The following is a 25742-nucleotide window of genomic DNA, read 5'->3' as shown; positions in this document are numbered from 1 at the left end:
TTCTGTTGTTCAAGAAGGGAAATAGAGATAATACCGGAAGCTATGGACCAGTGAGTCTCTTGTCAGTGGTAGTGAAGCTATTGGAGAGGATTCTTGGGGATAGGATTTATGGACATTTGGAAAGCCATAGCTTAACTAGGGACATTCAGCATGGCTTGTGTAGAGCAAGTTATGTCTTACTAACTTGAGAGAGTTTTTGGAGGTGGTGACAAAGGTGATTGAAGGTAGAGGTGTGGATGTTGTCTAGGTGGATTTTAGCAAGGTGTTTGACAAGGTCCCTCATGATAGGCTCATCCAGAAGATTGAGATGCATGGGATCCACAGTAACTTGGTTGTTTGGATTCAGAATTGGCTTGCCCATAGAAGACAGGGTAGTGGTCAATGGGACTTATTCTGGCAACAGTTACGTGACTACTGGTGTTCCTCAGGTGTGTGTCTGTTTGTATGTGTATGTATATATATATATATAAAATATAAAGGACATGGATGAAAATGTGGGTGGGTGGGTTAGTAAGTTTGCAGACAATACAAAGATTGGTGGTGTTGTGGATAGTGTAGAAGATTGCCCAAGGATAGTGGGATATAGATCAGTTGCAGAAATGGCTGGAGATGGAGTTTAATCCAGCCAAATGTGAGATGTTGCACTTTAGGAGATCAAATATAAAAGGACAGTACCCTGTTAATGGCAAGATCTGTAATAGTGTTGATGTACAGAGGGCTCTTGGGGTCCAAGTCCATAGCTTTCTGAAAGTGGCTGCACAGGTTGATAGTGTGGTAAAGAATGCCTTTATTAGTTGAGGCATTGAGTTAAAGAGTTGAGAAGTTATTTTGCAACATTATAAAACTCACATCTGGAGTATTGCATTTAATTCTGGTCACCCTGTTATAGGAAGGATGTGGAGTCTTTGGAGACTGTGCAGAAGAGGTCTCCCAGGATGCTGCCTGGATTAGAGGGCGTGTGCTATGAGGAGAGGTTAAACAAATGTGAGTTGTTTTCCCTGGAGCGGCGGAGGCTGACAGGAGACCTGAAAGAAGTTTGTAAGATTGAGATGCATAGACAGAGTAGACAGTCGGTATCTTTTTTCCAGGGTGGAAACGTCTATTACTACAGGGCATGCATTTAAGGTGAGGGGGGCAAGTTATTTTTTTACATGAAGTGGTGGGTACCTGGAATGTGCTGCTAGAGGTGGTAGTGGAGGCAAATATGATATAGATGTTTAAAAGGTTCTTAGATAGGTGTATGAATGTGCAGAGAATGGAGGGATGTGCACATTATGTAGGCAGAAGGGTTTGGTTTAGTTGAGTGTTTAATTAGTTCAGCACAACATTGTGGGCTGAAGGGCCTGTTCTTATGCTGTACTGTTCTATGAAATACTGTATATGGTTTTGATCCCCTTTGCTAAAAAAGATACTGTAACATTATAGGCAGTCCAGTGGAGATTCACCAGGCTAATTCCTGGGATGGGAGGGTTGTCCTATCAAAAGAGGCAAAATAGTTTGGGTCTGTATTCCTTGGAGTTCAGAAGAATGAGGTGACCTTATTCAAAATACAAGATCCTAAGGGTCTTGATTGTAGGTATTGGGATGTTTTCACGAGTTGAAAGAGTTTCAAACAAAAGGACATGACTACAAGATAAGGGGCAGTCCATTTGAAACTAAGGTATGTAGAAACTTCTGTTTGCAAAGGGTGGTGAATTTCTTTCTCTACCCTAGCAGGTGGTGGAAGCTGGGTCTTTAGACATTTATAAATTGGAGGTAAATAAATATTTACTAGATTGAGGAATAGGAAGGTATGGAGAAAGAGCACAAGAGTAGTTGAGGCCAGCATAGATCAGCCTTCATTATATTAAATTTTTATTAAATGGTGGGGTAGGATTGAAGGGCCAGATGGCCTATACCTACTACTATTTTCTCGTGTTCCCAACAGTGGCCTCACTTTTGAGATGAGTTTAGTTGTAATCTTGTTGCATGATGTCAAGTATTTGATAACATTTTTCTTGTGCACCTACAGCACATGGCCATGGGGCAAAAGGAGACAATGTCTATGAATTCCGTTTGGCATTCCTGGAAGCTGTGAATTCTGAGGTATGTCAATGATGGCTTAACGCTTAACACTGATTGCAATTTAACCACAAACCTAATGAAAGCTGTTTTTAATGCTTGTACAGTTTTGCAGGGAAATATTTGTGATTTTGTCCTTGAGTTTGTAGGCTAAAACATTTCTGCACATTCTAGTGAACCTCACTGATAAATATTGATATGCTGCTAATTTGAGGTGGTACTCCAGCAGGATGATCATATATTCTAATAGATCTATAACATAACTTTGCTGATACCATAACCTTATTTGGAATGCTGGTTTCCAGCATACATCTAAAGATTTGAGTATAGATCTATAGAGGCCAATAAATCTAAAGATCAGCATCAATATTTAGGCTGTTAAAATAGTCATTTGGAGATTAACTAGTTTTAAGATTGGATTGCTTTCCTCAAGCTGTGCATGATACTGGAAAGATCATCATTCAGTTACTTGGTTACTGTGGAAGTGAATCAATGTCAAATGGAGTTGCCAGAACTGTCCCTTAAAGAAACTAGTCAAATGGATTCATATAATAATAAAATGGTAATTCTTTTTATGAGCCATTTGTTTTGGCAGTTCTTGATAAAGGATCAAGGTGTGAAAGATCTTGCATTAAATGGTGTCTCATCAGACAGTCATTATCTGGCACTTTTGTGGTGTGACTGTTACACTATTTCCAATAGCAGTCTAACTACCTATCCTTGATGTTCAATGGCATTCACATTGGGATTCCATGCGGAAAGACAGGGAAACAATGCAGAGACCAAAGCAAAAGTTAGAAAAGTAAGAGTGGGGTACAGAAAAATCAAATGCAATGGACACTACCAGCACATCTCCTGCTCCATGAGGGGTGCTAACACCCTTGACCACTGCTATGCAACCATCAAAGATGCCTTCCAAGCCACCCCTCGTCCTCACTTTGGGAAATCAGACCACCAGGCTGTGCTCCTTCTCCCTGCATACAAACAGAAACTGAAACAGGAGGATCCAGTATGGAGAGTCGTGCAGTGCTGGTCTGAGGAAGCAGATGAGCTCCTAAGTGACTGCTTTGAGACAGTGGACTGGTCCATGTTCAAAGACTCAGCTGCCAGCCTTGATGAGTATGCCACCACCATCACAGACTTTATCAGCAAGTGTGTTGAGGACTGTGTACCAAGGAGGACAATCTGGGTGTTCCCAAACAGGAAACCATGGATGAACTGGGAGATCCACTCACTACTGAAGTCAAGGACTGCTGAACACAAATCTGATGATCCTGATCTGTACAACAAATCGAGATGACCTTCAGAAAGCTATCAGGGATGCCAAGAGGCAATACTGAGTCCCAGACCAGCTGTCATTATGGCAGGGCTTACATGCCATAACAGGCTACAAGACGAAGACAGGCTGCATAGTTAACAACAGCGCATCCCTTCCTGATGAACTTAACACATTCTATGCCTGTTTTGAACAGAAGGGAAGTGGATTGTCACCACCCACCCTGACAGACTCCAATGCAATTGAACCTGTGGTCACCGTTGAGGACGCAAGATCAGTCTTCCAGAGAGTGAACACAAGGAAAACATCTGGCACAGATGGTGTCCCTGGCCACATGGTCAGATCTTGTGCTGATCAACTGGCAGAAGTATTTGCAGACATTTAACCTCTCCCTGCTTCAATATCCGGTTCCCACCTGTTTTAAGACTACCACTATCATCCTGGTACTGAAGAAAAGCAAAGTAACATGCCTCTGACTACTGACCGGTGGCTCTGACATCCACCATCATGAAGTGCTTTGAGAGGCTGGTCATGGCACGCATCAACTCCAGCCTCCCAGACAATCTCAACCCACTGCAATTTGCCTATCGCTGAAACAGGTCTACAGCGGATGCCATCTCCCTGGCCCTACCCTCAGCTCTGTAGCATCTGGACAGTAAAGACACTTACATTAGACTATTGTTTATTGACTACAGCTCTGCCTTCAATACAATAATCCCAAGCAAACTTGTCACCAAACTCTGAGACCTAGGATTCAACACCTCCCTCTGTAACTGGATCCTTGACTTTCTAACCAACAGACCGCAATCAGTGAGGATAGGTAGCAATACCTCTGGCATGATTATGCTCAACATTGGTGCCTCACAAGGCTGTGCCCTCAGCCCTCTGCTCCCTATACTCATGACTGGCCAGATTCTGCTCTAACTCCATCTACAAGTTTGCAGATGATACCACAGTTGTAGGCCTTCTCAAACAATGAGTTGGAGTACAGGAAGGAGACAGAGAGCTTAGTGGAATGGTGTCATGACAACAACCTTTCCTTCAATGTCAACAAAACAAAAGAGCTGGTCATTGACTTCTTTAGGAAAGGGGGTGGTAGTCATGCACCTGTCTACATCAATGGTGCCGAGGATGAGAGGGTTGGGAGTTTCAAGTTCCTGGGAGTGAACATCACCAATAGCCTGCCCTGGTCAAGTCATGTAGATGCCACAGCGGAGAAAGCTCACCAGTGCCTCTACTTCCTCAGGAGGCTAAAGAAAGTCAGTTTGTCCCCTTTGACTCTCACCAACTTTTATCGATGCACCATAGAAAGCATCCTATCTGGATGCATCACAGCAACTGCTCTGCCCAGGACCGCAAGAAACTGCAGAGTTGTGGACACAGCCCAGTGCATCACGGACACCAGCCTCCCTTCCTTGGACTCTTGTCTTTATGTCTCGCTGTCTTGGTGAAGCAGCCAGCATAATCGAAGACCCTACCCACCCGGGTCATTCTCTCTTCTCTCCTCTTCCATCAGGTAGAAGATACAAGAGCCTGAGGGCACGTACCACCAGACTTAAGGACAGCTTATACCCCACTGTGATAAGACTATTGAATAGTTCCCTTATACAATGAGATGGACTATGACCTCACGATCTACCTTGTTGTGACTTTGCACCTTATTGCACTGCACTTTCTCTGTAGCTGTGACACTTTGCTATACCTTGTACTACTACTGTTTTTACCTGTACTACATCAATGCACTCTGTACTAACCCAATATAAATGCACTGTGTAATTGACTTGTATGATCAGTATGCAAGACAAGTTTTTCCACTGTACCTCAGTACAAATGACAGTAATGAATTAATACCATAAAGGTTACCAGATTCTAAAAGGACAATGAGTGTAAGGGCACTTTATCTGAATGCCCATAGTGTTCAAAACAGGGTCAGTGAACTTGTGGCAGAAGTCAGTACAAAGGGATGTGATTTCATGGCCATTATACAAACATGATTGCAGGGTGGAGATGATTGGGAATTAAATATCCAAGGGTATCAGGTAATACAGAAGGATAGGCAGGAAGGTAAGAGAGGTGGGGTAGCACTTAATTAAGGATAAGATCAGGGCAGTAGTGAGAGATGATACAAGATCTAAGGAGCAGAATATTGAGTCCATCTGGGTAGATATTAGGAATAGTAAAGGGTAAAAATCACTGGTGGGAGTTAGGGTTAGGCCACCAAATAATAACTACAGTGGCACAGGCAATAAACCAAGAAATATCTAATGTATGTAAGAATGGCAGTGGTATGGGGGACTGACTTGCACATAGATTGGGCGAATCAAGTTGGTTGAGGCAGTCTTGAGGAGGACTTCATAGAATGCATCCATGATAGCTTTCTTGAACAGCATGTTAGTGAACCTACACAAGGGAAAATGCTGTCTTAGATCTGGCCCTGTGCAATGAGACAGGTAAAAATCAACAATCCTGGAAAGAGTGATTACAGCATGATTGAATTTCTCATACAAATGGAGGCTGCAATAGTTCGATCTGAAACCAGTGTATTATACCCAAAACAAGGGAGACGACAACAGGATGAGGGAGGAGTTGGCTAGTGTAGACTGGGGAACACAGGCTATATGGTGTGACAGTTGAGGAACAATGGAAGACTTTCAAAGAGATTTTTCACAATGGTCAACAAAAGTATATTCCAGTTAAAAGCAAGGACAGTAAGGGTGGGTACAGCCAGCCTGTTGTAAGACAAGTTCTTTAAGGCCTCAAAGGGCAGGGACTCTGGACACAGTCTTTGGAGTAAAGAAATGATTTATTCATAAAGACAAATGTGGGACAGGATAACGGGTGGGGTGGGGGGGGCAATACACACATACACATGCTCACAGGTGATCGTGAACATGGGGAGGGGGGAAATCACAAGGGTGAGATGTGTACACACACAACAAACTGGGTACAAACAAATCAAGGAAGAAACAATATGACGCCTGCCACCCTCCTTGACTCAGTGCAAGCATTGGCTCTGTGGTCCCAGGGATCTTTAACTAATTTCTATTAAGCAGTGCACAGCTTACCTCAGCATCCCCCAGAGAAAAAAAAGAGAAAGAACCAAGCATGTGGCACTCTTTATACTGCTGGAGGACTGGGTGGTCCAGCCCAGGTCATTCAAAAGGGCTAATGGCCCAGGGCCAGCAAGGACAAAGGTGCTCAAAAGGGCCAATGGTTCAGGTGTGCCCTTGATGGATGGGGTGGAGCCAAACCTTGATTGACAGTGGTGTGTCTTCTGACCAACTAGGTGCAGTGCTGTCACTGTCATGTGACAGCCATGACCCTCCATGATACAATCCACCCCTCGGAAGTCACACCACTCGCCAATCATTACATGGAAATAACTATTTCTAAGCTTAAAACTATATGTTAGTATATACAGTACTAATGAAAGGCAAACATGCTCTTAATAACTTGGCAAGCACAACATAAAATACAGACGGCGATGCCAATGAGGATGAGAGCAGTTGCCTCGTGAATGACAGTTGCCCACCGTCCCCCCAGAGACCCAAATGGCCACCAGTTTCCCCATGACTGTCATGCTGGAGGAGCTGGTCCCTTGCTTTTTTGAATTTTGGCCACCGAGTCCCTAATATGAGCAGCCAAGTGAATGATGTTGCTGGACTCAGAAATAAAGGTGCAGCACTCCTTACCAATCACTGCACAGGAATCACCACCTGCAATGAGTAGGTAGTCCGGGGCCCCTCGATTCTGCAGGGCTACCATCCTGATGGTAGTCAACTCAGCTGCCGTCCTTGCCAGGGCACCTTAAGTATGTTGCAGTGCCACTGCCATTTCATTAGCCAGTGTCTGGAGCATGCTGGTCATTTGGATGACCTCACAGGACAGTCAGGCTGTGCCATACATGTGGAAGGTTATCATTCCAGTACCTCTCTGCTTCCGTGATGGCACTTTTGTCCCGGTGGCCGCTGTATGCTGGGTGCTCCCCAAGGTTATTGAGAGCGTGGATATAGGGCACCACAAATGCCAGAAAGCAGCAGCCATACCAGCTTGTGGGGAGGCATGGTAGCCGCAAGTCCACTGGGTCCCGTTCAAAGTCCAGGGAGCCCCCAGCTTTGTGGCACCATTGGCAGTGGTCACTGAGGCGCCTGGATACCAGTTTCACTCGCACTCACTATGGTTAACTGAAAGGGTGGAACTGTGCTCATTCTGGAGTCTGCCCCAGCATTCACCAGGCTTGCTTAGCAGCTGTGGGATGACTCGGAGGGTCGGGACTCGGGTGGAGGTCAAACTGGAGGGAAATACCAGTTCTTGAAACACCCACCCCAGCGGGGATCACTGGAAGGGATGTCCTGTAGTGGTGGGGAACTGCCATCTGGCACCACCCCCCCTCCCCCCCCCCACCAAACTGATATACTGAACCTGACAGGCGCAAAAAGTCTGTGTAAGCAGTTCATTTGAAGATCATCCGGGGGAGTCAGTGTAAGTGGTAGAGCTTCACTGGCGTATGCTGGGGTTCAGACGCAAATCCAGCAGTCTGAATTATTGGAGGTGCTGGCAAATTCATAAGTGTCTCTGTGCCCTTGGATCTTCTGCCAGAGACTCCATTCGGTGACCATCTCACTAGCTGAGACCTGCAATTCAAAAGGGACACCTGCCTGGCAGGGACCAAGTGGCAGTGCTTGTTCCACAGCTTGCTTTGCTACGAACGTGGACTGTCGGCTACAGACGACCTTGGAGGGAGGGGGAACAACAACAACTGGTTCCCATTTGGCTGCCCTAACCACGACTGTAGCCCTCATGACCCCGAACGTAAATTTGCCCTGGTTAGTATGAAGGGACTGTCCCTTTAAGACATTGATCCCTAGGATGCACTCAGGCGAGTTTGCTATCAACACTGTTAGAGGTCAAGGAGGTTGGTTCCCGCTGGCCATGCGGATCGTGACTTCCCTTGCAGGTAAAAGGGAAACCCCTAACCCCTCTATTTGCATCTGTGTCCCTTTCCACCCAGTGGGGTTGCCTGGGATGGTGGTGTGTTGGGCACCCATGTCTATGTTCCCCTTTCCCCAATGTACAGCAACGGGTATATGTGGCCTCATCTCCCGGGCAGGAGAGGGTGGTGGAACAAATGCACCGGGACCCCTAGCCCTCATCCTGTGGGAGGGGGGTGGGGGTCTGCCACCCCGTGGGTGAAGGTTCCTGCTGGCGGAGATGGGCTATTTCCTGTCTCAGCAGGTCCCGGAGCTCAGCCGTGAGAGCAGGAGAGACTGTTTCGAGTGGGGGAGGGACAGTCAGTGTCGTTGGGGGCAGCCCGCGCGGTCCGGAGGTTGGGGGCGCCCCCTGTGTCAGGCTTGATCCCAGGGTGGTTGTGGGTTTTCCCCTGGCTAGATGTCCCCCCACAATGCTCTTCCCAGAGTGCGTAAATAGTGGAGGTCAGGATCCTACATATGCTGGTGCAGTCCACCCCAGCACACAGCAGGTCCAAAAATAGCTGTTTGCACATAAAACGGGGGGTTGTGTCTCCAGCCCTACGGACCTGGGTGGGCTTTCCCCGCTGCAAGAACTCTAGCCCTTCCAGGAGGGTGATGGCGTACCGCATGGTCTTCCCATTAGCTTGTCCCATGAGGGGCAGGCCCACCGGCCTCAAATCAGGGTGCACGGTGGTGACCAGGTATCCTGTTAGCGCACTGGTCACCCTAGTGTTTTCTAACAGCTCGTGATCGCCGAGCCTCTCATATATGCCAGTCACCAGCGCCCATTTCCTGACGACCCTGGTGCCGTCACTGACCGTGCTCCACTGTGGTTGCCCGTATAAGTCCCATTCGAGGAGGGTAGGGTACCGGACCCTCACTGCAGTCACTACCCGATCCCACAGGGTAGTGTCATTTCCAGCTCTCCTGGTGGTGCCTGCAGGGTATTGTTAACGCTCTGTCGGTCAGACAAACTCCCCAGGGCACTCGCTTCCTGGTGAGAGCGGCTCACGTTGGGGGCCCCCTCATCCCACAGTCAGAGCAGCTATGCAGCCAGGTGCTTGCCCGGCTGCTGGCGGTACCGGTCTGCCAGCTGGGTCTACTCCTTGGCTGAGAAATTCCGGGTCTCCGTAGTCTCGGAGGGACCATGGGCACTTCCCCCTGCGGGGGCCTCATCCTGACTCCCCTCCCCTCTGTGGCAGACCTGGGACAGCATGGTGACGGGTCGAGCATGCAGGGGTTTGGGTGGGTGGGGGGGGGAGGGCAGGTGTGATGGGGCCCCGGCTCTTCTGGCACCCCCTCCTCATCGGTATCCATCCATATATCCCCATCTCCCAGCCATGCGTCCAGATTGTCGCCGTGCCGGACCAGGGCTCGAATTTTTAATGGGTCTGGTTGCAAGCCAGACCGGCAGGCTGCCTGCACCTGCTGCAGCTGAATCAGCCTGCAGGTGACCTCAGTACCTCTGGTCTCGAGGTTGTTGGCTCGGGTCTGGGCAGCCTGGACTGCCTCCTGCAGCACACAGCAGCACTGCTGGAGCTCCTTTATCTCCTTGTCTTTCTGGAGACATGTATTCTGTGTCTGGCTAGTAATCCTGACCTGGCATCTCAGGAGGGACGCAAACAGCCAGAAGGCACCCCTTTGGCCCTGGAGAACCCCGACTTCTGGAGGGGGAGGGCCACATGGTGCCCAAGTTTCTCACCACAGGGGTCTAACTGCTCAGCCCAGTCCACTGGCTTACCATGGTCTGCCAGCATGCTGGCCAAGTCCCAAATCCCTCATTCTATTCAGTTCACCCGGGAATCCTGTCCTCAGTGCCTGCACTGGCCTTCTTCCCCCTGTTTGCGTCTGTGTCCAGCCAAGACCATCAAGACCCTGCTCACAGAGCCAGTGTTGTAAGATAAGTTCCTTAAGGTATCAAAGGGCAAGGACTCTGGACACAGTCTTTGGAATAAAGAGATGATTTATTCACAAAGACAAACGCAGGACAGGATAACAGGGGCAATACACACATACACGCTCACAGGTGATCGTGAACATGGGGGGGGGGAATCACAACAATGGTGAGATGCGCGCACACACACAACAAACTGGGTGCAAACAAATCAAGGAAGAAACAATATGACACCTGCCACCCTCCTTGACTCAGTGCAAGCATCGGCTCTATGATCCCAGGGATCCTTAACTAATTTCTACTAAGCAGTGCACAGCTTACCTCAGCATCCCCTGGAGACAAAAAGAGAAATAACCAAGCATGTGGCACTCTTTATACTGCTGGAGGACTGGGTGGTCCAGCCCAGGTCATTCAAAAGGGCCAATGGCCCGGTGCCAGTAAGGACAAAGGTGCTCAAAGGGGCCAGTGGTTCAGGTGTGCTCTTGATGGGTGGGGTGGAGCCAAACCTTGATTGACAGTGGTGTGTCTTCCGACCAGCTAGGTGCAGTGCTGTCACTGTCATGTGACAGCCATGACACTCCATGATACACAGCTTTGGATAACTAAGGAAATAAAAGAAGGCATCAAACTAAAAGCTCATGCATACAAAGTTGCCAAGGGTAGTGGGAAACTGTAAGATAGGGAAAATTTTAAAAACCAACAAAGAACCACTAAGCAAGCAATAAGGAAAGGGGAGATAGATTATGAAAGTAAACTAGCACAAAATATAAAAACAGTAAAAGTGTTTGTAATTATATAAAGTGGAAAAGGGTGGCTAAAGTGTGTAGGTCCCCTGGAAGATTAGAAGGGGAAATTAATATTGGGTAATGTGGAAATGGCCGAGGCTTTGAATGTCTATTTTGTGTTGGTCTTCACAGTGGAGGACATGTCTAATGTGCCAAAGATAGATGGATGTGATTGGACATGAGGACTTCGATACAATCACTGTCACTAAAGAGGTAGTGGGCCTAAAGGTAAACAAGTCCCCTGGTCATGATGGGATGGATCCCACGGTACTGAAAGAAATGGCACAAGTTATAGTAGACATGTTTGTGATAATTTACCAAAATTCTCTGGACTCTGGGCAGGTCCTAGCGAAATGGAAGACAGAAGATGTCACAGAACTGTTTAAATTAGGATGTAGGCAAAAGGCAGGTAACTATAGGCCAGTTAGTTTAATGTCTGTAGTCGGGGAAATGATTGAAGCTATCGTTAAGGAAGAAATAGCAAGACATCTGGATAGAAGTGGTTCCATCAGGCAGACACAGCATGGATTTAGGAAGGAAAGGTCCTGTTTGACAAACTTTCTGGAGTTTTTTGAGGATGAGCACAGTGGATAGAGGGGAACAGGTGGATGTTGTATACTTGGATATCCAGAAGGTGTTTGACAAGGTCCCACACAAAAGTATATCTTTTTCTCAAGTAAGGAGACCAGAACTGCACGCAATACTCCAGATGCAGCCTCACCAGTACCCTGTACAGTTGCAGCATAACCTCCCTGCTATTAAATTCAATCTCTCCAGCAATGACAGTCAACATTCCATTTGCCTTCTTGATAATTGTTACACCTGCAAACCAACTTTTTGCGATTCATGCACAAACACTCCCAAGTCACTCTGCACAACAGCACACTGCAATCTTTCACCATTTAAATAATCATCTGATCTTCTCTTTTTCATTCCAAAGTGGATGATCTTGCATTTACAACATTGTACTCAATCTGCCAGACCCTTGCCCAGATAAGGATGCATGGAGTTGGGGGTAATGTATTAGCATGGATAGAGGATTGGTTAACCAATAGAAGGCAGAGAGTTTGGATAAATAGGTGTTTCTCTGGTTGGCAATCAGTGGAGAGTGGAGTGCCTCAGGGGTCAGTGCTGGGCCCGCAACTGTTCACGATATACATTAACGATTTGGAAGAGGGGACTGAGTGTAGCATATCTAAGTTTGCTGATGACTCTAAATTGTCAGGAGACAGTCTCCCCCACACCCCCTTCCCCCACCCTTAGAGCAGGTACTTCTGGAGTCCAGGAAGTAGATAGAAGGTTGACTGTCAGGGGAGAGAAAAGGAAAAAGAAAACGAACAGGCAGATAGTACAAAGAACCCGGAGGCTGTTCCCCTCAATAACAGGTTTACCACTTTGGAAGCTGTTAAGGGGGATGACCTGCAGGGGCCTAGCAGCAGTAGCCAGGTCTCTGGCACTGGGACCGGTCCTGCTGCTCAGAAGGGAGGAGAAGAAGGCAGTAGTGATAGGGGACTCGATAGTCAGGGAAATAGATAGGAGGTTCTGTGGCAGTGAGCATGAATCCCGGATGGTATGTTGCCTCCCAGGTGCCAGGGTCCGGGATGTCTCTGATCGGATCCACAGGATTCTAGAGCGGGAGGAAGAACAGCCAGAAGTCGTGGTTCATGTTGGTACCAACGACATAGGTAGGAAGAGGGATGAGGTCCTGAAAAGTGATTTGAGGGAGCTAGGCAGAAGGCTGAAGAACAGGACCTCAAGGGTAGCAATCTCGGGATTGCTGCCAGTGCCACGCGATAGTGAAGGTAGGAATAGGAGGAGATGGCAAATAAATGCGTGGCTGAGAAGTTGGTGCAGGAGGGAAGGCTTTAGATTTTTGGATCATTGGGATCACTTCAGGGGAAGGTGGGACCTGCACAGAGAGGATGGGTTACACCTGAACCTGAGGGGGGCCAATATCCTTGCAGGCAGGTTTGCTAGGGTGGTTCGGGAGGGTTTAAACTAGTTTGCGAGGGGGATGGGAACCGGAGGAGTAGGTCAGAGGAAGCAGGGGATTGGGAAATGTTAGATCTAATAGGTAGACAGGCTTTGAGGAAGGAGAAGCAGAGTACAGGCTATAAAAGTAGTAAGGCGGATGGGCTAAAGTGCATTTACTTAAATGCAAGAAGCATCAGGAATAAGGGAGATGAACTGAGAGCTTGGATAAGTACATGGGACTACGATATTGTGGCTATCACTGAGTCGTGGCTGACATCAGGGCAGGAATGGATATTGAATATTCCTGGTTTTCAGTGTCTTAAAAGGGATAGGGAGGGGGGGAGAAGAGAAGGAGGTGGCGATACTGGTCAGGGATACTATTACAGCTGCAGAAAGGGTGGATAATGTAGAAGGATCCTCTCTAGAGTCAATATGGGTGGAAGTTAGGAACAAGAAAGGAGCAGTTACTCTACTGGGAGTATTCTATAGGCCCCCTGGTAGCAGTAGGGATACTGAGGAGCAGATTAGGAGGCAGATTTTGGAAAGATGCAAAAATAACAGGGTTATTATAGTGGGAGACTTCAACTTCCCAAATATTGATTGGCACCTGCTTAGTGCCAAAGGTTTAAACGGGGCGGAGTTTGTTAAGTATGTCCAGGACGGATTCCTGTCACAGTATGTTGACAGGCTGACTAGAGGGAATGCCATATTAGATCTAGTTTTAGGTAATGAAACGGGTCAGGTGACAGATATATCGGTGGGTGAGCATTTGGGGGACAGTGACCACTGCTCCATAACCTTTAGCATTGTTATGGACAGGGATAGGAGCAAAGAGGACAGAAAGATATTTAATTGGGGAAAGGCGAATTATGAGGCTATAAGGCGAGAACTTGGGAGTGTAAACTGGGATGACATTTTTGAAGGGAAATGTACTATAGAGATGTGGTCGATGTTCAGGGATCTCTTGCAGGATGTTAAGGATAAATTTGTCCTGGTGAGGCAGAGAAGGAATGGCAGGGTGAAGGAACCATGGGTGACAAGAGAGGTGGAAAAACTAGTTAGGAGGAAGAAGGCAGCATACGTAAGGTGTAAGCAGCAAGGATCAGACAGGGCTCATGAGGAATATAGAGTAGCAAGGAGGGAACTTAAGAAGGGGCTGAGGAGGGCGAGAAGGAGGCATGAAAAGGCTTTGGCAAGTAGGGTTAAGGGGAATCCCAAGGCTTTTTTCTCGTACGTGAAGAGCAGAAGGATGGCTAGAGTAAAGGTAGGTCCGATTAAAGACAAAGGTGGGAAGCTGTGCCTGGAAGCTCTGGAAGTGGGTGAGGTTCTCAATGAATACTTCTCTTCGGTATTCACCAAGGAGAGGGGTCTTGATGACGCTGAGGACAGTGTCATCAAGGGTAATATTCTAGAGTATGTAGATACGAAGAGAAAGGATGTGTTGGAGTTGTTAGAAAATATTAGGACAGATAAGTCCCCGAGGCCTGACAGAATATTCCCTAGGCTGCTTCGTGAGGCAAGGGAGGAGATTGCTGAACTGTTGGTTAGGATCTTTGAGTCCTCGTTGTCAACGTGGATGGTACCAGAGGATTGGAGAGTGGCGAATGTTGTCCCCTTATTCAAAAAAGGTAGTAGGGATAGTCCAGGGAATTACAGACCAGAGAGCCTTACGTCTGTGGTGGGTAAGCTGCTAGAAAGGATTCTAAGAGATAGGATCTATGATCATTTAGAGAATCGTGGACTGATTAGGGACAGCCAGCATGGATTTGTAAAGGGAAGATCTTGCCTCACTAGCCTGATAGGGTTCTTTGAGGATGTGACCAGGAAGATTGATGAGGGTAGTGCAGTAGATGTGGTCTACAAGGATTTTAGTAAGGTGTTTGACAAGGTTCTGCATGGTAGGCTTCTTCAGAAGGTCAGAGGCCAAGGGATCCAGGGAGGCTTGGCTGTGTGGATTCAGAATTGGCTTGCCTGTAGAAAGCAGAGGGTTTTGGTGGAGGGAGTGCATTGGGATTGGAGGGCTGTGACTAGTGGTGTCCCACAGGGATCGGTTCTGGGACTTCTACTTGTTGTGATATTTATTAATGACTTAGATGAGGGGGTGGAAGGGTGGGTTAGCAAGTTTGCAGATGACACAAAGTTTGGTGGTGTTGTGGGTAGTGTGGAGGGCTGTGGAAGCTTACAGAGGGATATTGATAGGATGCAGAGCTGGGCTGACAAGTGGCAGATGGAGTTCAATCCGGAGAAGTGTGAGGTGGTACACGTTGGAAGGACAAACTCCAAGATGGAATACAAGGTAAATGGCAGGATTCTGGGCAGTGTAGAGGAGGAGAGGGATCTGGGGGTTCATATCTACAGATAACTGAAAGTTGCCACACAGGTGGATAGGTAGTTAAGAAAGCTTATGGGACGTTAGCTTTCATAAATCGTGAGATCGACTTTAAGAGCCGCGAAGTAATGATGCAGCTCTACAAAACTCTGGTTAGACCACACTTGGAGTACTGTGTCCAGTTCTGGTCGCCTCATTATAGGAAGGATGTGGAGGCGTTGGAAAGGGTGCAGAGGAGATTTATCAGGATGCTGCCTGGATTAGAGAGTATGGATTATGAGGAGAGACTAAAGGAGCTAGGGCTTTACTCATTGGAGAGAAGGAGGATGAGGGGAGATGTGATGGAGGTGTACAAAATATTAAGAGGAATAGATAGAGTGGAGAGCCAGCGCCTCTTTCCCTGGGCACCAATGCTCAATACAAGAGGACATGGCTTTAAGGTAATGGATGGGAAGTTCAAGGGAGATGTCAGAGGGAGGTTTTTCACCCAGAGAGTGGTTGGTGCATGGAATGCGCTGCCTGGGGTGGTGATGGAGGCTGATACGTTGGTCAAGTTCAAGAGATTGTTAGATAAGCATATGGAGGAATTTAAGATAGAGGGATATGTGGGAGGAAAGGGTTAGATAGTCTTAGGAGTGGTTTTAAGGCCGGCACAACATGGTGGGCCGAAGGGCCTGTAATGTGCTGTATTGTTCTATGAGTGGAAAAGCAAATTGTGCAGAGGATGCGGAGAGTCTGCAGAGAGATATAGATAGGTTAAGTGAGTGGGCAAGGGTCTGGTAGATGGATTAAATGTTGGTAAATGCAAGATCATTCACTTTGGAAGGAATAATAGAAGATCAGATTATTATTTAAATGGTGAAAGATTGCAGTGTGCTGTTGTGCAGAGGGACTTGGGAGTGCTTGTGCGTGAATCGCAAATGGTTGGTTGGCGGGTGCAACAAGTTATTAAAAAGGCAAATGGAATGTTGACCTTCATTGCTAGAGAGATTGAATTTAAAATGCTGCAACTGTAGAGGGTACTGGAGAGGCTGCACCTGGAGTACTGTGTGCAGTTCTGGTCACCTTGCTTGAGAAAAGGTATACTGACTTTGGAGGCAGTACAGAGGAGGTTCACCAGGTTGATTTTGGAGATGAGCAGGTTAGCCTATGAAGAGAGATTGAGTCACCTGGGACTATTCTCGCTGGAGTTCAGAAGAATGAGAGAGCATCTTGTAGAAACATATAGAATTATGAAAGGGATGGATAAGACAGAGGCAGTAAAGTTGTTTCCACTGGTAGGTGAGACTAGAACTAGGGGACATAGCTTCAAGATTCAGGGGAATAGATTTAGGATGGAAATGAGGAGAAACTGCTTTTCCCAGAGAATATTGAATCTGTGGAATTCTCTGCCCAGGGAAGCAGCAGAGGCTACCTCATTAAATATATTTAAGACACCATTTGATAGATTTTTGCATAGTAGGGGAATTGAGGTTTATGAGGAAAAGGCAGGTAGGTGGATCTGAGTCCACGATCTCATTGAATGGTGGAGCAGGCTCGACAGGCCAAATAGCCTCCTCCTGCTCCTATTTCTTATTACTCTCGCCATCCCTACCACCTTGGGGGTCACCATTAACCAGAAACTCCATTGGACCAGCCATGTAAATATTGTGGGTACAAGAGCAAATAAGAGGTTCAGTATTCTACGGTGAGTGACTCACCTGACACCAAGGCCTTTCCAAAACATACAAGGGATAGGTTAGTGTGGTAGAATACCATCTACTTGCCTGGATGCATGGAGAATTAACTCTCAAGAAGCTCAACAGTAACAAAGCAATCTGTTTGACTGGAACCCCTTCGACCACTCTAAACATTTATTTTCTCCACCCTAGAGCACACTGGCCACAGTGTGTATCATCTACAGATTGCATTGCAGCCACTATGACAGCATCACCCAAATTCGCAACCTCTACCACCAGATGGATAAGGGCAGTGGCCACAAGGCAGATTCCTCTCCCAGTCTCATACCATCCTGACTTGGAAATATATTGTCAGTCCTCCATCGTAGCTGAGTCTAGATCCTGGAATTCCCCATCAACAGCACTGTGAGAGTACCTTCACTGCAGAAGGACTGCAGTAGTTGAAGAAAGTGGCTCAGCACCACCTTCTCAAAGGAAATTAGAGATGGGGAAATAAATGACGGCCTTACCAGCAATGCCCAGATCCTGAAAATGAATTTTAAAGATATGTTCTTTTATGATTCTGAAGATTAGAAATCTGTTTTGGTTTCTGAAAACAGTTTGTGGCATCAGAGATATTTTAGTTCTCCAGTGCTATTTATCTATGGAATTACTTTAATTCAGTACAACTGTATGACTTCTGATTAATAAAAAAAATATTTTTCAGTCTTTGCTCACACCTGAGCTAAATAAACGTTGACAGGAAATTTACCTTTAAAAATTGTTGTCTTGTTAGCTGCTGTTCAAAGCCACAGAAAGGCAAGTAAATATAACAGTGAAGAAAATGGAGACCAAATGGTGGGACAGACTGACTAAACAAGAAAAGAAACCAATATTCTTGGCTCCAGATTTTGACCGCTGGCTGGATGAATCTGATGCTGAAATGGAACTTAAGGCAAAGGTAAATTTATTGAGGAAGATCTGTGTATTGTATTAGAAAACTACATTTTCCTTTCTGTTCTTTTACTTGACGAACAGCCAATGAAGACATTGCTCTTTGCAGACCCATTGTTCATCTGCTTTATTTTCCCCTTTAACTCCTTTTCTGAGTGTTACATGGTGATCTGGATGATATTTACATACTACAGCTATAATGTAACAACAATTCTATTCTACCATAATAGGAGGAAGCAGAAGAGATTAATAGAATGAGTTTGGAGTCGAGGGTTCGGAAGAATTGTAAGTATAAGAAATTGGAGCAGGAGTAGGCATCAAATTACTTTGAACCTGTTCCGCTATTCAACGTGCATGATTTGATAGGTGACCTGATTCCAGTTTCCTGCCCAATCCATCACCTTAGATTCTGTGGTCCAAGAATCTATCTCAAGCTGGAAGTATTTAAGAGTGAGATGATGAAGAATTTCTTCGCTCAGAACCATGAATCTGTGGTGTCCTTTGCCCCAGAAAAATAACTCCGTGAATTTATCTAAAGTTGAGATGGATAGATTTTAATTAATAAGGGAATTGAGGGTTATGGGAAGAGGTCAGGAAAATGCACTTAAGGAATGTCAGGTCAGCCATGATATAATTGAATAGTAGAGCAAGCTTGAGGGGAAATGGCTGCCTCCTATTACTATTTCTTATGGTCTCAATTTACCTAATGTCTGAGCATCCACAGCACGTTGTGGTAGAGAATGTTAAAGATTCATAATGCTGTCAGAAGAAATGGCTTTATCTTGTGTCGATGTATTAATAATACACATTAGATACAATGGGCAGAGTGGCTGCAGGGAAAGGAAGCCTGAAAGCAAATGGCCACAGAGTAACCCTACAAAATAATCTCTAACACAAGCAGAGATTCTGAGTATAGAGGGGCTGTAGGCTGAGTCAAGGCACCCATGATCTAGTGCTGTTTCTGCATGCTTTTCAAATTCATTGGTTGGTCCTGATTGCATTTAATGGGGCTGGTGATTTGTGAAGGGTGAAATTGCTGAAATTATTTTTGATGTTCCTAACTGTAGTAGCTATAATGTTTATAATGCAGAGGTTTTCTTTTAGCAGCATTGATGACTTATTTGCTTCCCAACAGCCTATATCACCATGAGGACTGGTTACCTATTTATGTATAACCTGGTGCAGTTTCTGGGCTTCTCTTGGATTTTTGTCAATATGACAGTGAGACTCTTTGTCTTTGGCCAGGGTAAGTGATTCCATCCTGTACAAATCCAGAGTTCCTGCCCTATCTCACTGTGAAATCCTGTTATAATGCATCTTATTTTGGTGCTGGAAGTCAGCTGATTTGTTAATTAAGTTTCCTGATATTGAGCATGCATCTATTTGAAATTCCATAGCTGACTCCAAACTAAGATTACAATTGCATAAAACTTTCACTGGTGTCAAAGCTTTCATAGTTGTAGAGCAATATGTCATGGAAACAGGCCTTTCAGCCCAACTCGTCCATGCTGACTGTGGTTCCCACCAAGCTAATTCCACTTGCTTGCATTCGGCCCTTGCTCTCTAAACTCCTCTTATCCATGTACTTATCCAAATATCTTTTAAATGTTGTTATTATATCTGCCTCAACCACTTTCTCTGGCAGCTCATTCCATATATGCACCACCCTCTGCCTGAAGAAGTTGCCCCTCGGGTCCCTTGTAAGTATTTCACCTCTCACCTTAAACCTATGCCCTTTAGTTTTTAGTTCCCCTTCCCTGGGGGGGAAAGACTGTGTGCATTGACCCCATCTATACCCCTCATGATTTTATATACCTCTATAAGATCACCTCTCAGTCTCCTACATTTCAAGGAATAAAGTCCTAGCCTGCCCAACCCCTCCCTATAACTCACGGCCTTGAGTTAGTAGTATCCTCGTAAATCTTCTCTGCAGTCTTTCTGGTTTAATAATGTCTTTCCTATAAACAAACCAACCAAAACTGTACACAATACTCCAACTGCAACATAACGCCCCAACTCAATGCCCTGACTAATTAAGGCCAGCATGCTAAAAGCTTTCTTCACCACCCTATATACCCGTGACACAACTATCAGCGAACTGTGTACATCTACTTCTAGGTCCCTCCGTTCCATAACACCCCCAGGGCCCAACATTCCCTCTGTAAGTCCTGCCCTGGTTTGACTTCCCAAAATGCAACACTATGCACTTATCTAAATTGAAAATCATTTGCCAATCCTCGGCTCACTTACCTAGATGATCCAGACCCCCTGTAATTTTTGATAAGTTTCTTCACTGTCTACAATACCACTTATTTTAGTATCATCTGCAAACTTACTAACCATGTCTTGTACATGCCCATCCAAATTGTTTATATAAATAACGAACACAAAGGTCCCAACACCGACCTCTGTGGCACACCATTCATCACAGGCTTCCAGTCCAAGAAACTTCCAGTCCGAGTTTTTTGAGGAAACCTCAGGTAGGGTGGATAAGAGAAAGGCTGTGGATGTTGTGTATTTAGACTTTCAAAAGGCCTTCAACAAGGTGCCGCACAAGAGGCTGATTAATAAGGTGAGAGCTCATGGAATTACGGGTAGGATAGTAGAATGGGTGGAGCATTGGCTGGTAGGCGGAAAGCAAAGGGTGGGAATAAAAGGATCCTGTTCTGGTTGGCTACCGGTTACTAGTGGTGTTCTGCAGGGGTCGGTGTTGGGGCCGCTTCTTTTTACTTTGTACATTAATGATTTGGATGGTGGAGTAAATGGTTTTGTGGCTAAGTTTGCAGACGACACCAAGATAGGTGGAGGAGTAGGGAGTATTGAAGAAACAGGAAGGTTGCAGAGAGACTTAGACAGTTTAGGAGAATGGCAAAGAAATGGCAGATGAGAGTCAATGTTGAGAAATGTGCCGTTGTACACTTTGGAAAAAGAAATAAACGGGCAGATTATTATCTAGATGGGGAGAAAATTCAAAGTACAGAAGTACAAAGGGACTTGGGAGTACTCCTGCAGGATACCCTAATGGTTAACCACCAGGTCGGATCGGCGGTAAAGAAAGCGAATGCTATGTTGGCATTCATTTCGAGAGGTATAGTGTATAAAAGTAGGAAAGTGTTGATGAGGCTCTATGGCGCACTGGTGAGGCCTCATTTGGAATACTGTGTGCAGTTTTGGGCCCCATATCTTAGGAAGGATGTACTGATGTTGGAGAGGGTTCAGAGGAGATTTACGAGGATGATTCCCGGAATGAAAGGGCTTACATATGATGAGCATTTGTCGGCTCTTGGACTGTACTCACTGGAGTACAGAAGAATGAGAGGGGACCGATAGAAACATTTAGAATGTTGAAAGGACTGGACAGAGTAGATATGGCTAAGCTGTTTCCCTTGGTGGTTGAGTCCAGGACCAGAGGGCACAATCTTAGAATTAGAGGGTACCGGTTTAAAACAGAGATGAGAAATTTCTTTAGCCAGAGGGTAGTGAAATTATGGAATTCTTTGCCACGTACAGCTGTGGAGACCTGATCATTGAAGGTGTTTAAGGAGGAGATAGATAGGTATCTAATTAGTCAAGGCATCAAGGGATATGGGGATAAGGCCGGAAATTGGGGCTAGATAGGAATAGTTTTAGTTTAGCTCATGGAGCAGACTCAATGGGCCGAATGGCCTACTTCTGCTCGTTTGTCTTGTGATCTTGTGAAACAACCTTTGACCATCACTCTCTGCTTCCTACCATCGAACCAATTATCAATCCAATTAGCTATCCCTCCCCTGGGTCCCATGCGATCTGACCTTCCAGACTAGCCTGTCATGCAGGACCTTATCAAAGCCCTTGCTAAAATCCATATATACAACGTCCACTGCCCTACCCTCCTCTACCCTCTTGGTTATCTCTTTGAAAAACTCTTAAGAGATTTGTCAGACACTATTTCCCATGCATAAAGCCGTGCTGACTATCCCTAATTAGACCTTGCCTATCCAAATATCGATAGATCCTGTCCCTCAGAATCCCCTTCAGTAACTTGCCCGCCACTGAATGTCAGACTCACTGGCCTGTAGTTCCACGGCTTGTCTTTGCTGCCCTTCGTAAATAATGCAATATTACATCTGCACTCGTACGTTGAACAAGTACATCGTTTCCTGAAAGTGGCGATACAGTTGGTGGTGAAGAAGGCAGTTGGCATGCTTGCCTTCACTGGTTGGGGCATTATACAAGAGTTGGGGTGTCATGTTACGGCTGTAAAAGACAGTGGTGAGGCTGCACGGAGTATTGTGTGTAGCTCTGGTTGCCATACTAAAGGAAGAATGTGATTGTTAGAAAGGGTGCAGAAGAAATTCACAAGGATGTTGCTGGGACTGGAGGAGTTGAGTTATAAGGAGAGACTGGAGTGTCTGGAACTGTTTTTGCTGGAACAAAGGAGGCTGAGGAGTGACCTTATGGAGGTGTATAAAATCATGAGCAGCATAGATAAGGTAGGTGGTCACAGTCTTTTTCCCAGGGTAAAGGAGTCAAATCTAAAGTAGTTTATAAGATTATAACAGGCATAGACAGAGTAGACAGCCGGTATCTTTTCTCCCAGGGTCAAGATATCTAATACTAGAGGGCATGCATTTAAGGTGATGGGAATAAGTTCAAAGGAGATGTGTGGGGCAATTTTTTTTTGACAGTGGTGTGCAAGTCGACCCGCGCTGTAATAAAGCAGATAACAGCAGAACCAAGGAGCGTACAAAAAGTTCTTTATTGTTTAACGCTAGCGGGAGTGGGGGTACATGGAGGAGCAAACAGTCAGTGCTGCTCTTCTCTGTACATGGTCCGACTCAAGGAATACAGGGTGCTAACAAACTTAAACACATTGTTCTCCAGTGGGTGTCCACGTACTGCACAGGCATACCCATATTTGGTCATGCTACCATTGGTCAAGCCGAGGCTGCTGTGTGCAGCCAGACAGGTTAACACATCTTTCACAGTTAATCACAAACAACCCTGTTTCCATGTGGCCTTGAACCTCACCAACTCCTTATCAGCCAAGCTAACTACAGGAGCCGGTGGCTCAAGCTGTTTACCAGTAGAGAGAGAGTAACCCTTTGTTCACCAGAGCTCCCTTCCCGTTGTTTTCTATATTCCCTCCTTTTATCATTCCATGATAACGATTTAGAGCGAATTTAACTTAAGACAGGAGTGTAGCATACAAAAGCACCGTAAAAGCAATATTATCAACAAAATAACAGCGAGGATGCATATACCCTGGATAAATGTTGTCCAGCATCCCTTAAAAGGCTACCAAGACGGTCCCAGGGAAATGTAATTGTGAAAATGTTCTCCTATTTCCTGTACCTCGGTTATCCGTTCCTTGATGTGGTTTGCTAAATGGGTGATATTCTGCACATGTCCCTCCCTTGGTAAACTGTAAAATGCAGGGGCTCTCTGGACTGTTTATATTTGGGCTTATATGGAGCTGAGAAAAATAGACAGCTGTGGGTAAGCCTAGTAATTTCTAGGGTAGGGACATGTTCGGCACAGCTTTGTGGGCTGAAGGGCCTGAATTGTGCTGTAGTTTTTCTATGTTTCTATATCACTTAGTAAATACATGTGCCGTAGGCTGACATGCCTTTGTCCCGGTGCTCTTCTGGGTCCTATAAGAGTGACATTTCCATGCCTTATGTTCATTGTCATTAAAAGGTATTGATACCATAGGGATCCCCTGACCACTATAAGTTGTTATATGCATACATTAAAGGCATGCATAGATAAGTATTGTCATGCCATTCCCATTTAGCTACATGGTTTGAACACTTTTCCCCTTGCATTAAGGTATTCATTACAAGGATGCCCAAAACAAATCCCAAAATACTTACACATACTATAATTGTCCATTTTTGCCACTTATAAGTCTCAGCAGGGGTCTTGCTTGTCTTCCGTCGCGTCATGCTGTCCTTTCCCAGGGCCAATCCTCTTACAGTCAGAGTGATGTATCCACTGTGGTTGTCCTTCAACTTTTCTCTGGGTGTTATGTACCTGCAGATGTACTCTCGAGAACTTCAGTTAGTTTTTGTACATAACTAATCATTCTTTCACTAAGGGCATATATAATTAAGTAACATAGGTAAAAATGCATCTGGTAAACAAACTTGTTCAGCAGGGGTGGTCCATAACCGTGTGTCAGGATCTTTGGTGCACCCCTGCTGTTTCGAAATTCAATTTGATTTTCAGGGGCATTCCCCTGAAGTTTTTCTACACACCCCATGTCAGGCAGGGCTGGCCTGTTCAAGAGTTGTCTATATCTGTCTGAATAGACGGTAAGGGGACCGTGGATAGCAGCATCCTTTGCGGCAGCACCCGCATAGGCATTTCCCAGGGAAATGGGGTCTTGGGCTTTAATATGCACATCGCACTTAATTATTGCACCAGTCTAAGTTGGTTTTCACTAATGCTGCTGTTTTCTCTGGGAGACACTGCATCAGAATTGCATTAAATTGGGTGGACGGCTCTCCATGATTGTATGCCTGATCTCCAGCATATGTCTGATGTGCTGTAGTAAAACGTTCCCAAAATTCTTGGCTTGTCTCTTTAGAAGTAGTTTTACATTCCAGAACCTTACTCATATCAATGGGTCTTTTCAGACTCTCCGAGAGGGCCATTAACATAATATTAACTTGTTGATTCCGATCATTAGTTTGCCGATTTAAATCTTCATATGTAACAATCTGGGCTCCTCCCTGACCCCCTCCAAGAGCCTGCATTGCCGCCTTCCATTTAATACTCTCTTCAGGATTTAATATGGCATGACAGAGGGAAAAAAGATCTTGGGGTTGTGCCCCGTACATGGTCTGAGTAGATTGTATATAATTTACAAATCCAACTGGATCTTTGTTTCTGTCTGGAGCATGATGAGCTATTAGTAACATTTCTTGGAGTTTCCACGTTGTGTAAATCTGCATAGTGTCTTCTTGGCCCTGAGCACTTGCTTGGGGATTGGGGAGCATTCTTGCCTCAGGGCTTTTTTCCCTCTTTGCTCTGCGGTCTATTTTCACAAGGTCAGCTATCCCTTCTACTGCTTGCTCATCCCTGATGGGAGGCTGGACTTAAGGTATTAGCTCCGCACCACGAGGTGCTTGTACCAGTTCCTGCGGTGGTAAAGCTTGGGATCCCTGGGGGGCATACTGGGGTAGTCTCGCCCACAAGGAATCTTCCAATTCCTCATCATTCTGCAAGAATAGGGTCGCCATGCCTGACAATGGGTCCCCGGGTCATTATTGGCCTTATTACCTTTGGCTATTTTATTAATCAATTGGTGCTGTGCCTGGACTTTGTTATCTCTGCGCTTCTTTTCTTGGTTGTCATACCACTCACACTCAGCCTTCAATACCCCCCAGTCTTTGGGTGCACCCTCCTTAGTGCTTAACTCAATCCCTGTTCAACATGCATTATCCCTCCAACTACTCTCTTTTGTCTTCTACCACTCTTTTAAATCTTGTTCTTTCCATTCCTTAATTCGTCTTTTCCACTTTATTCCTACATTCCTTTCCCCTCCTTAGTACATAATGTTGCTCATTAACTATTCAAAATTTAATTTATTAGCACTTAATTCTCAAAAAACTTACATAATATGAAAGACAAAAATAACCCAAAAACAACACTTATACATTAAAGCATCAATTTAAAAAACACAAATTTCTACCACAAACTGAAAAGCACTCTCGTAGCTAACAATCGTCAATACTGTTTTCAATGTTCTGGGTGCAATTAACACAGTTGTTGCACTGGAGCGCCCCCATCACTTTTATCTGAAGTCTGTCCCATTCGATTATACATCTGATGTCCAAATCACAATTTATCCTGGC

At 45.6% G+C, this 25742-nt stretch overlaps 1 protein-coding gene across 1 annotated transcript in view; it reads left to right on the top strand.

Annotated features, from left to right (window-relative positions):
• The window catches only part of hacd3 (3-hydroxyacyl-CoA dehydratase 3), a 60440-nt gene that overhangs the window by 16430 nt on the left and 18268 nt on the right, over positions 1-25742 (top strand). Inside the window, exons 3-6 of the mRNA XM_052040181.1 lie at positions 2012-2085; positions 17744-17908; positions 18132-18186; positions 19037-19147. Coding sequence (XP_051896141.1) covers positions 2012-2085; positions 17744-17908; positions 18132-18186; positions 19037-19147 — 405 coding nt within the window. The remainder of the gene's footprint in view (positions 1-2011; positions 2086-17743; positions 17909-18131; positions 18187-19036; positions 19148-25742) is intronic.

This window comes from Pristis pectinata, chromosome 28 (genome assembly GCF_009764475.1).
Source record: "Pristis pectinata isolate sPriPec2 chromosome 28, sPriPec2.1.pri, whole genome shotgun sequence".
Lineage (NCBI taxonomy): Eukaryota > Metazoa > Chordata > Chondrichthyes > Rhinopristiformes > Pristidae > Pristis > Pristis pectinata.
The sequence above is the reverse complement of the archived record's forward strand: the minus strand, read 5'-3'. Positions and strand labels throughout refer to the sequence as shown.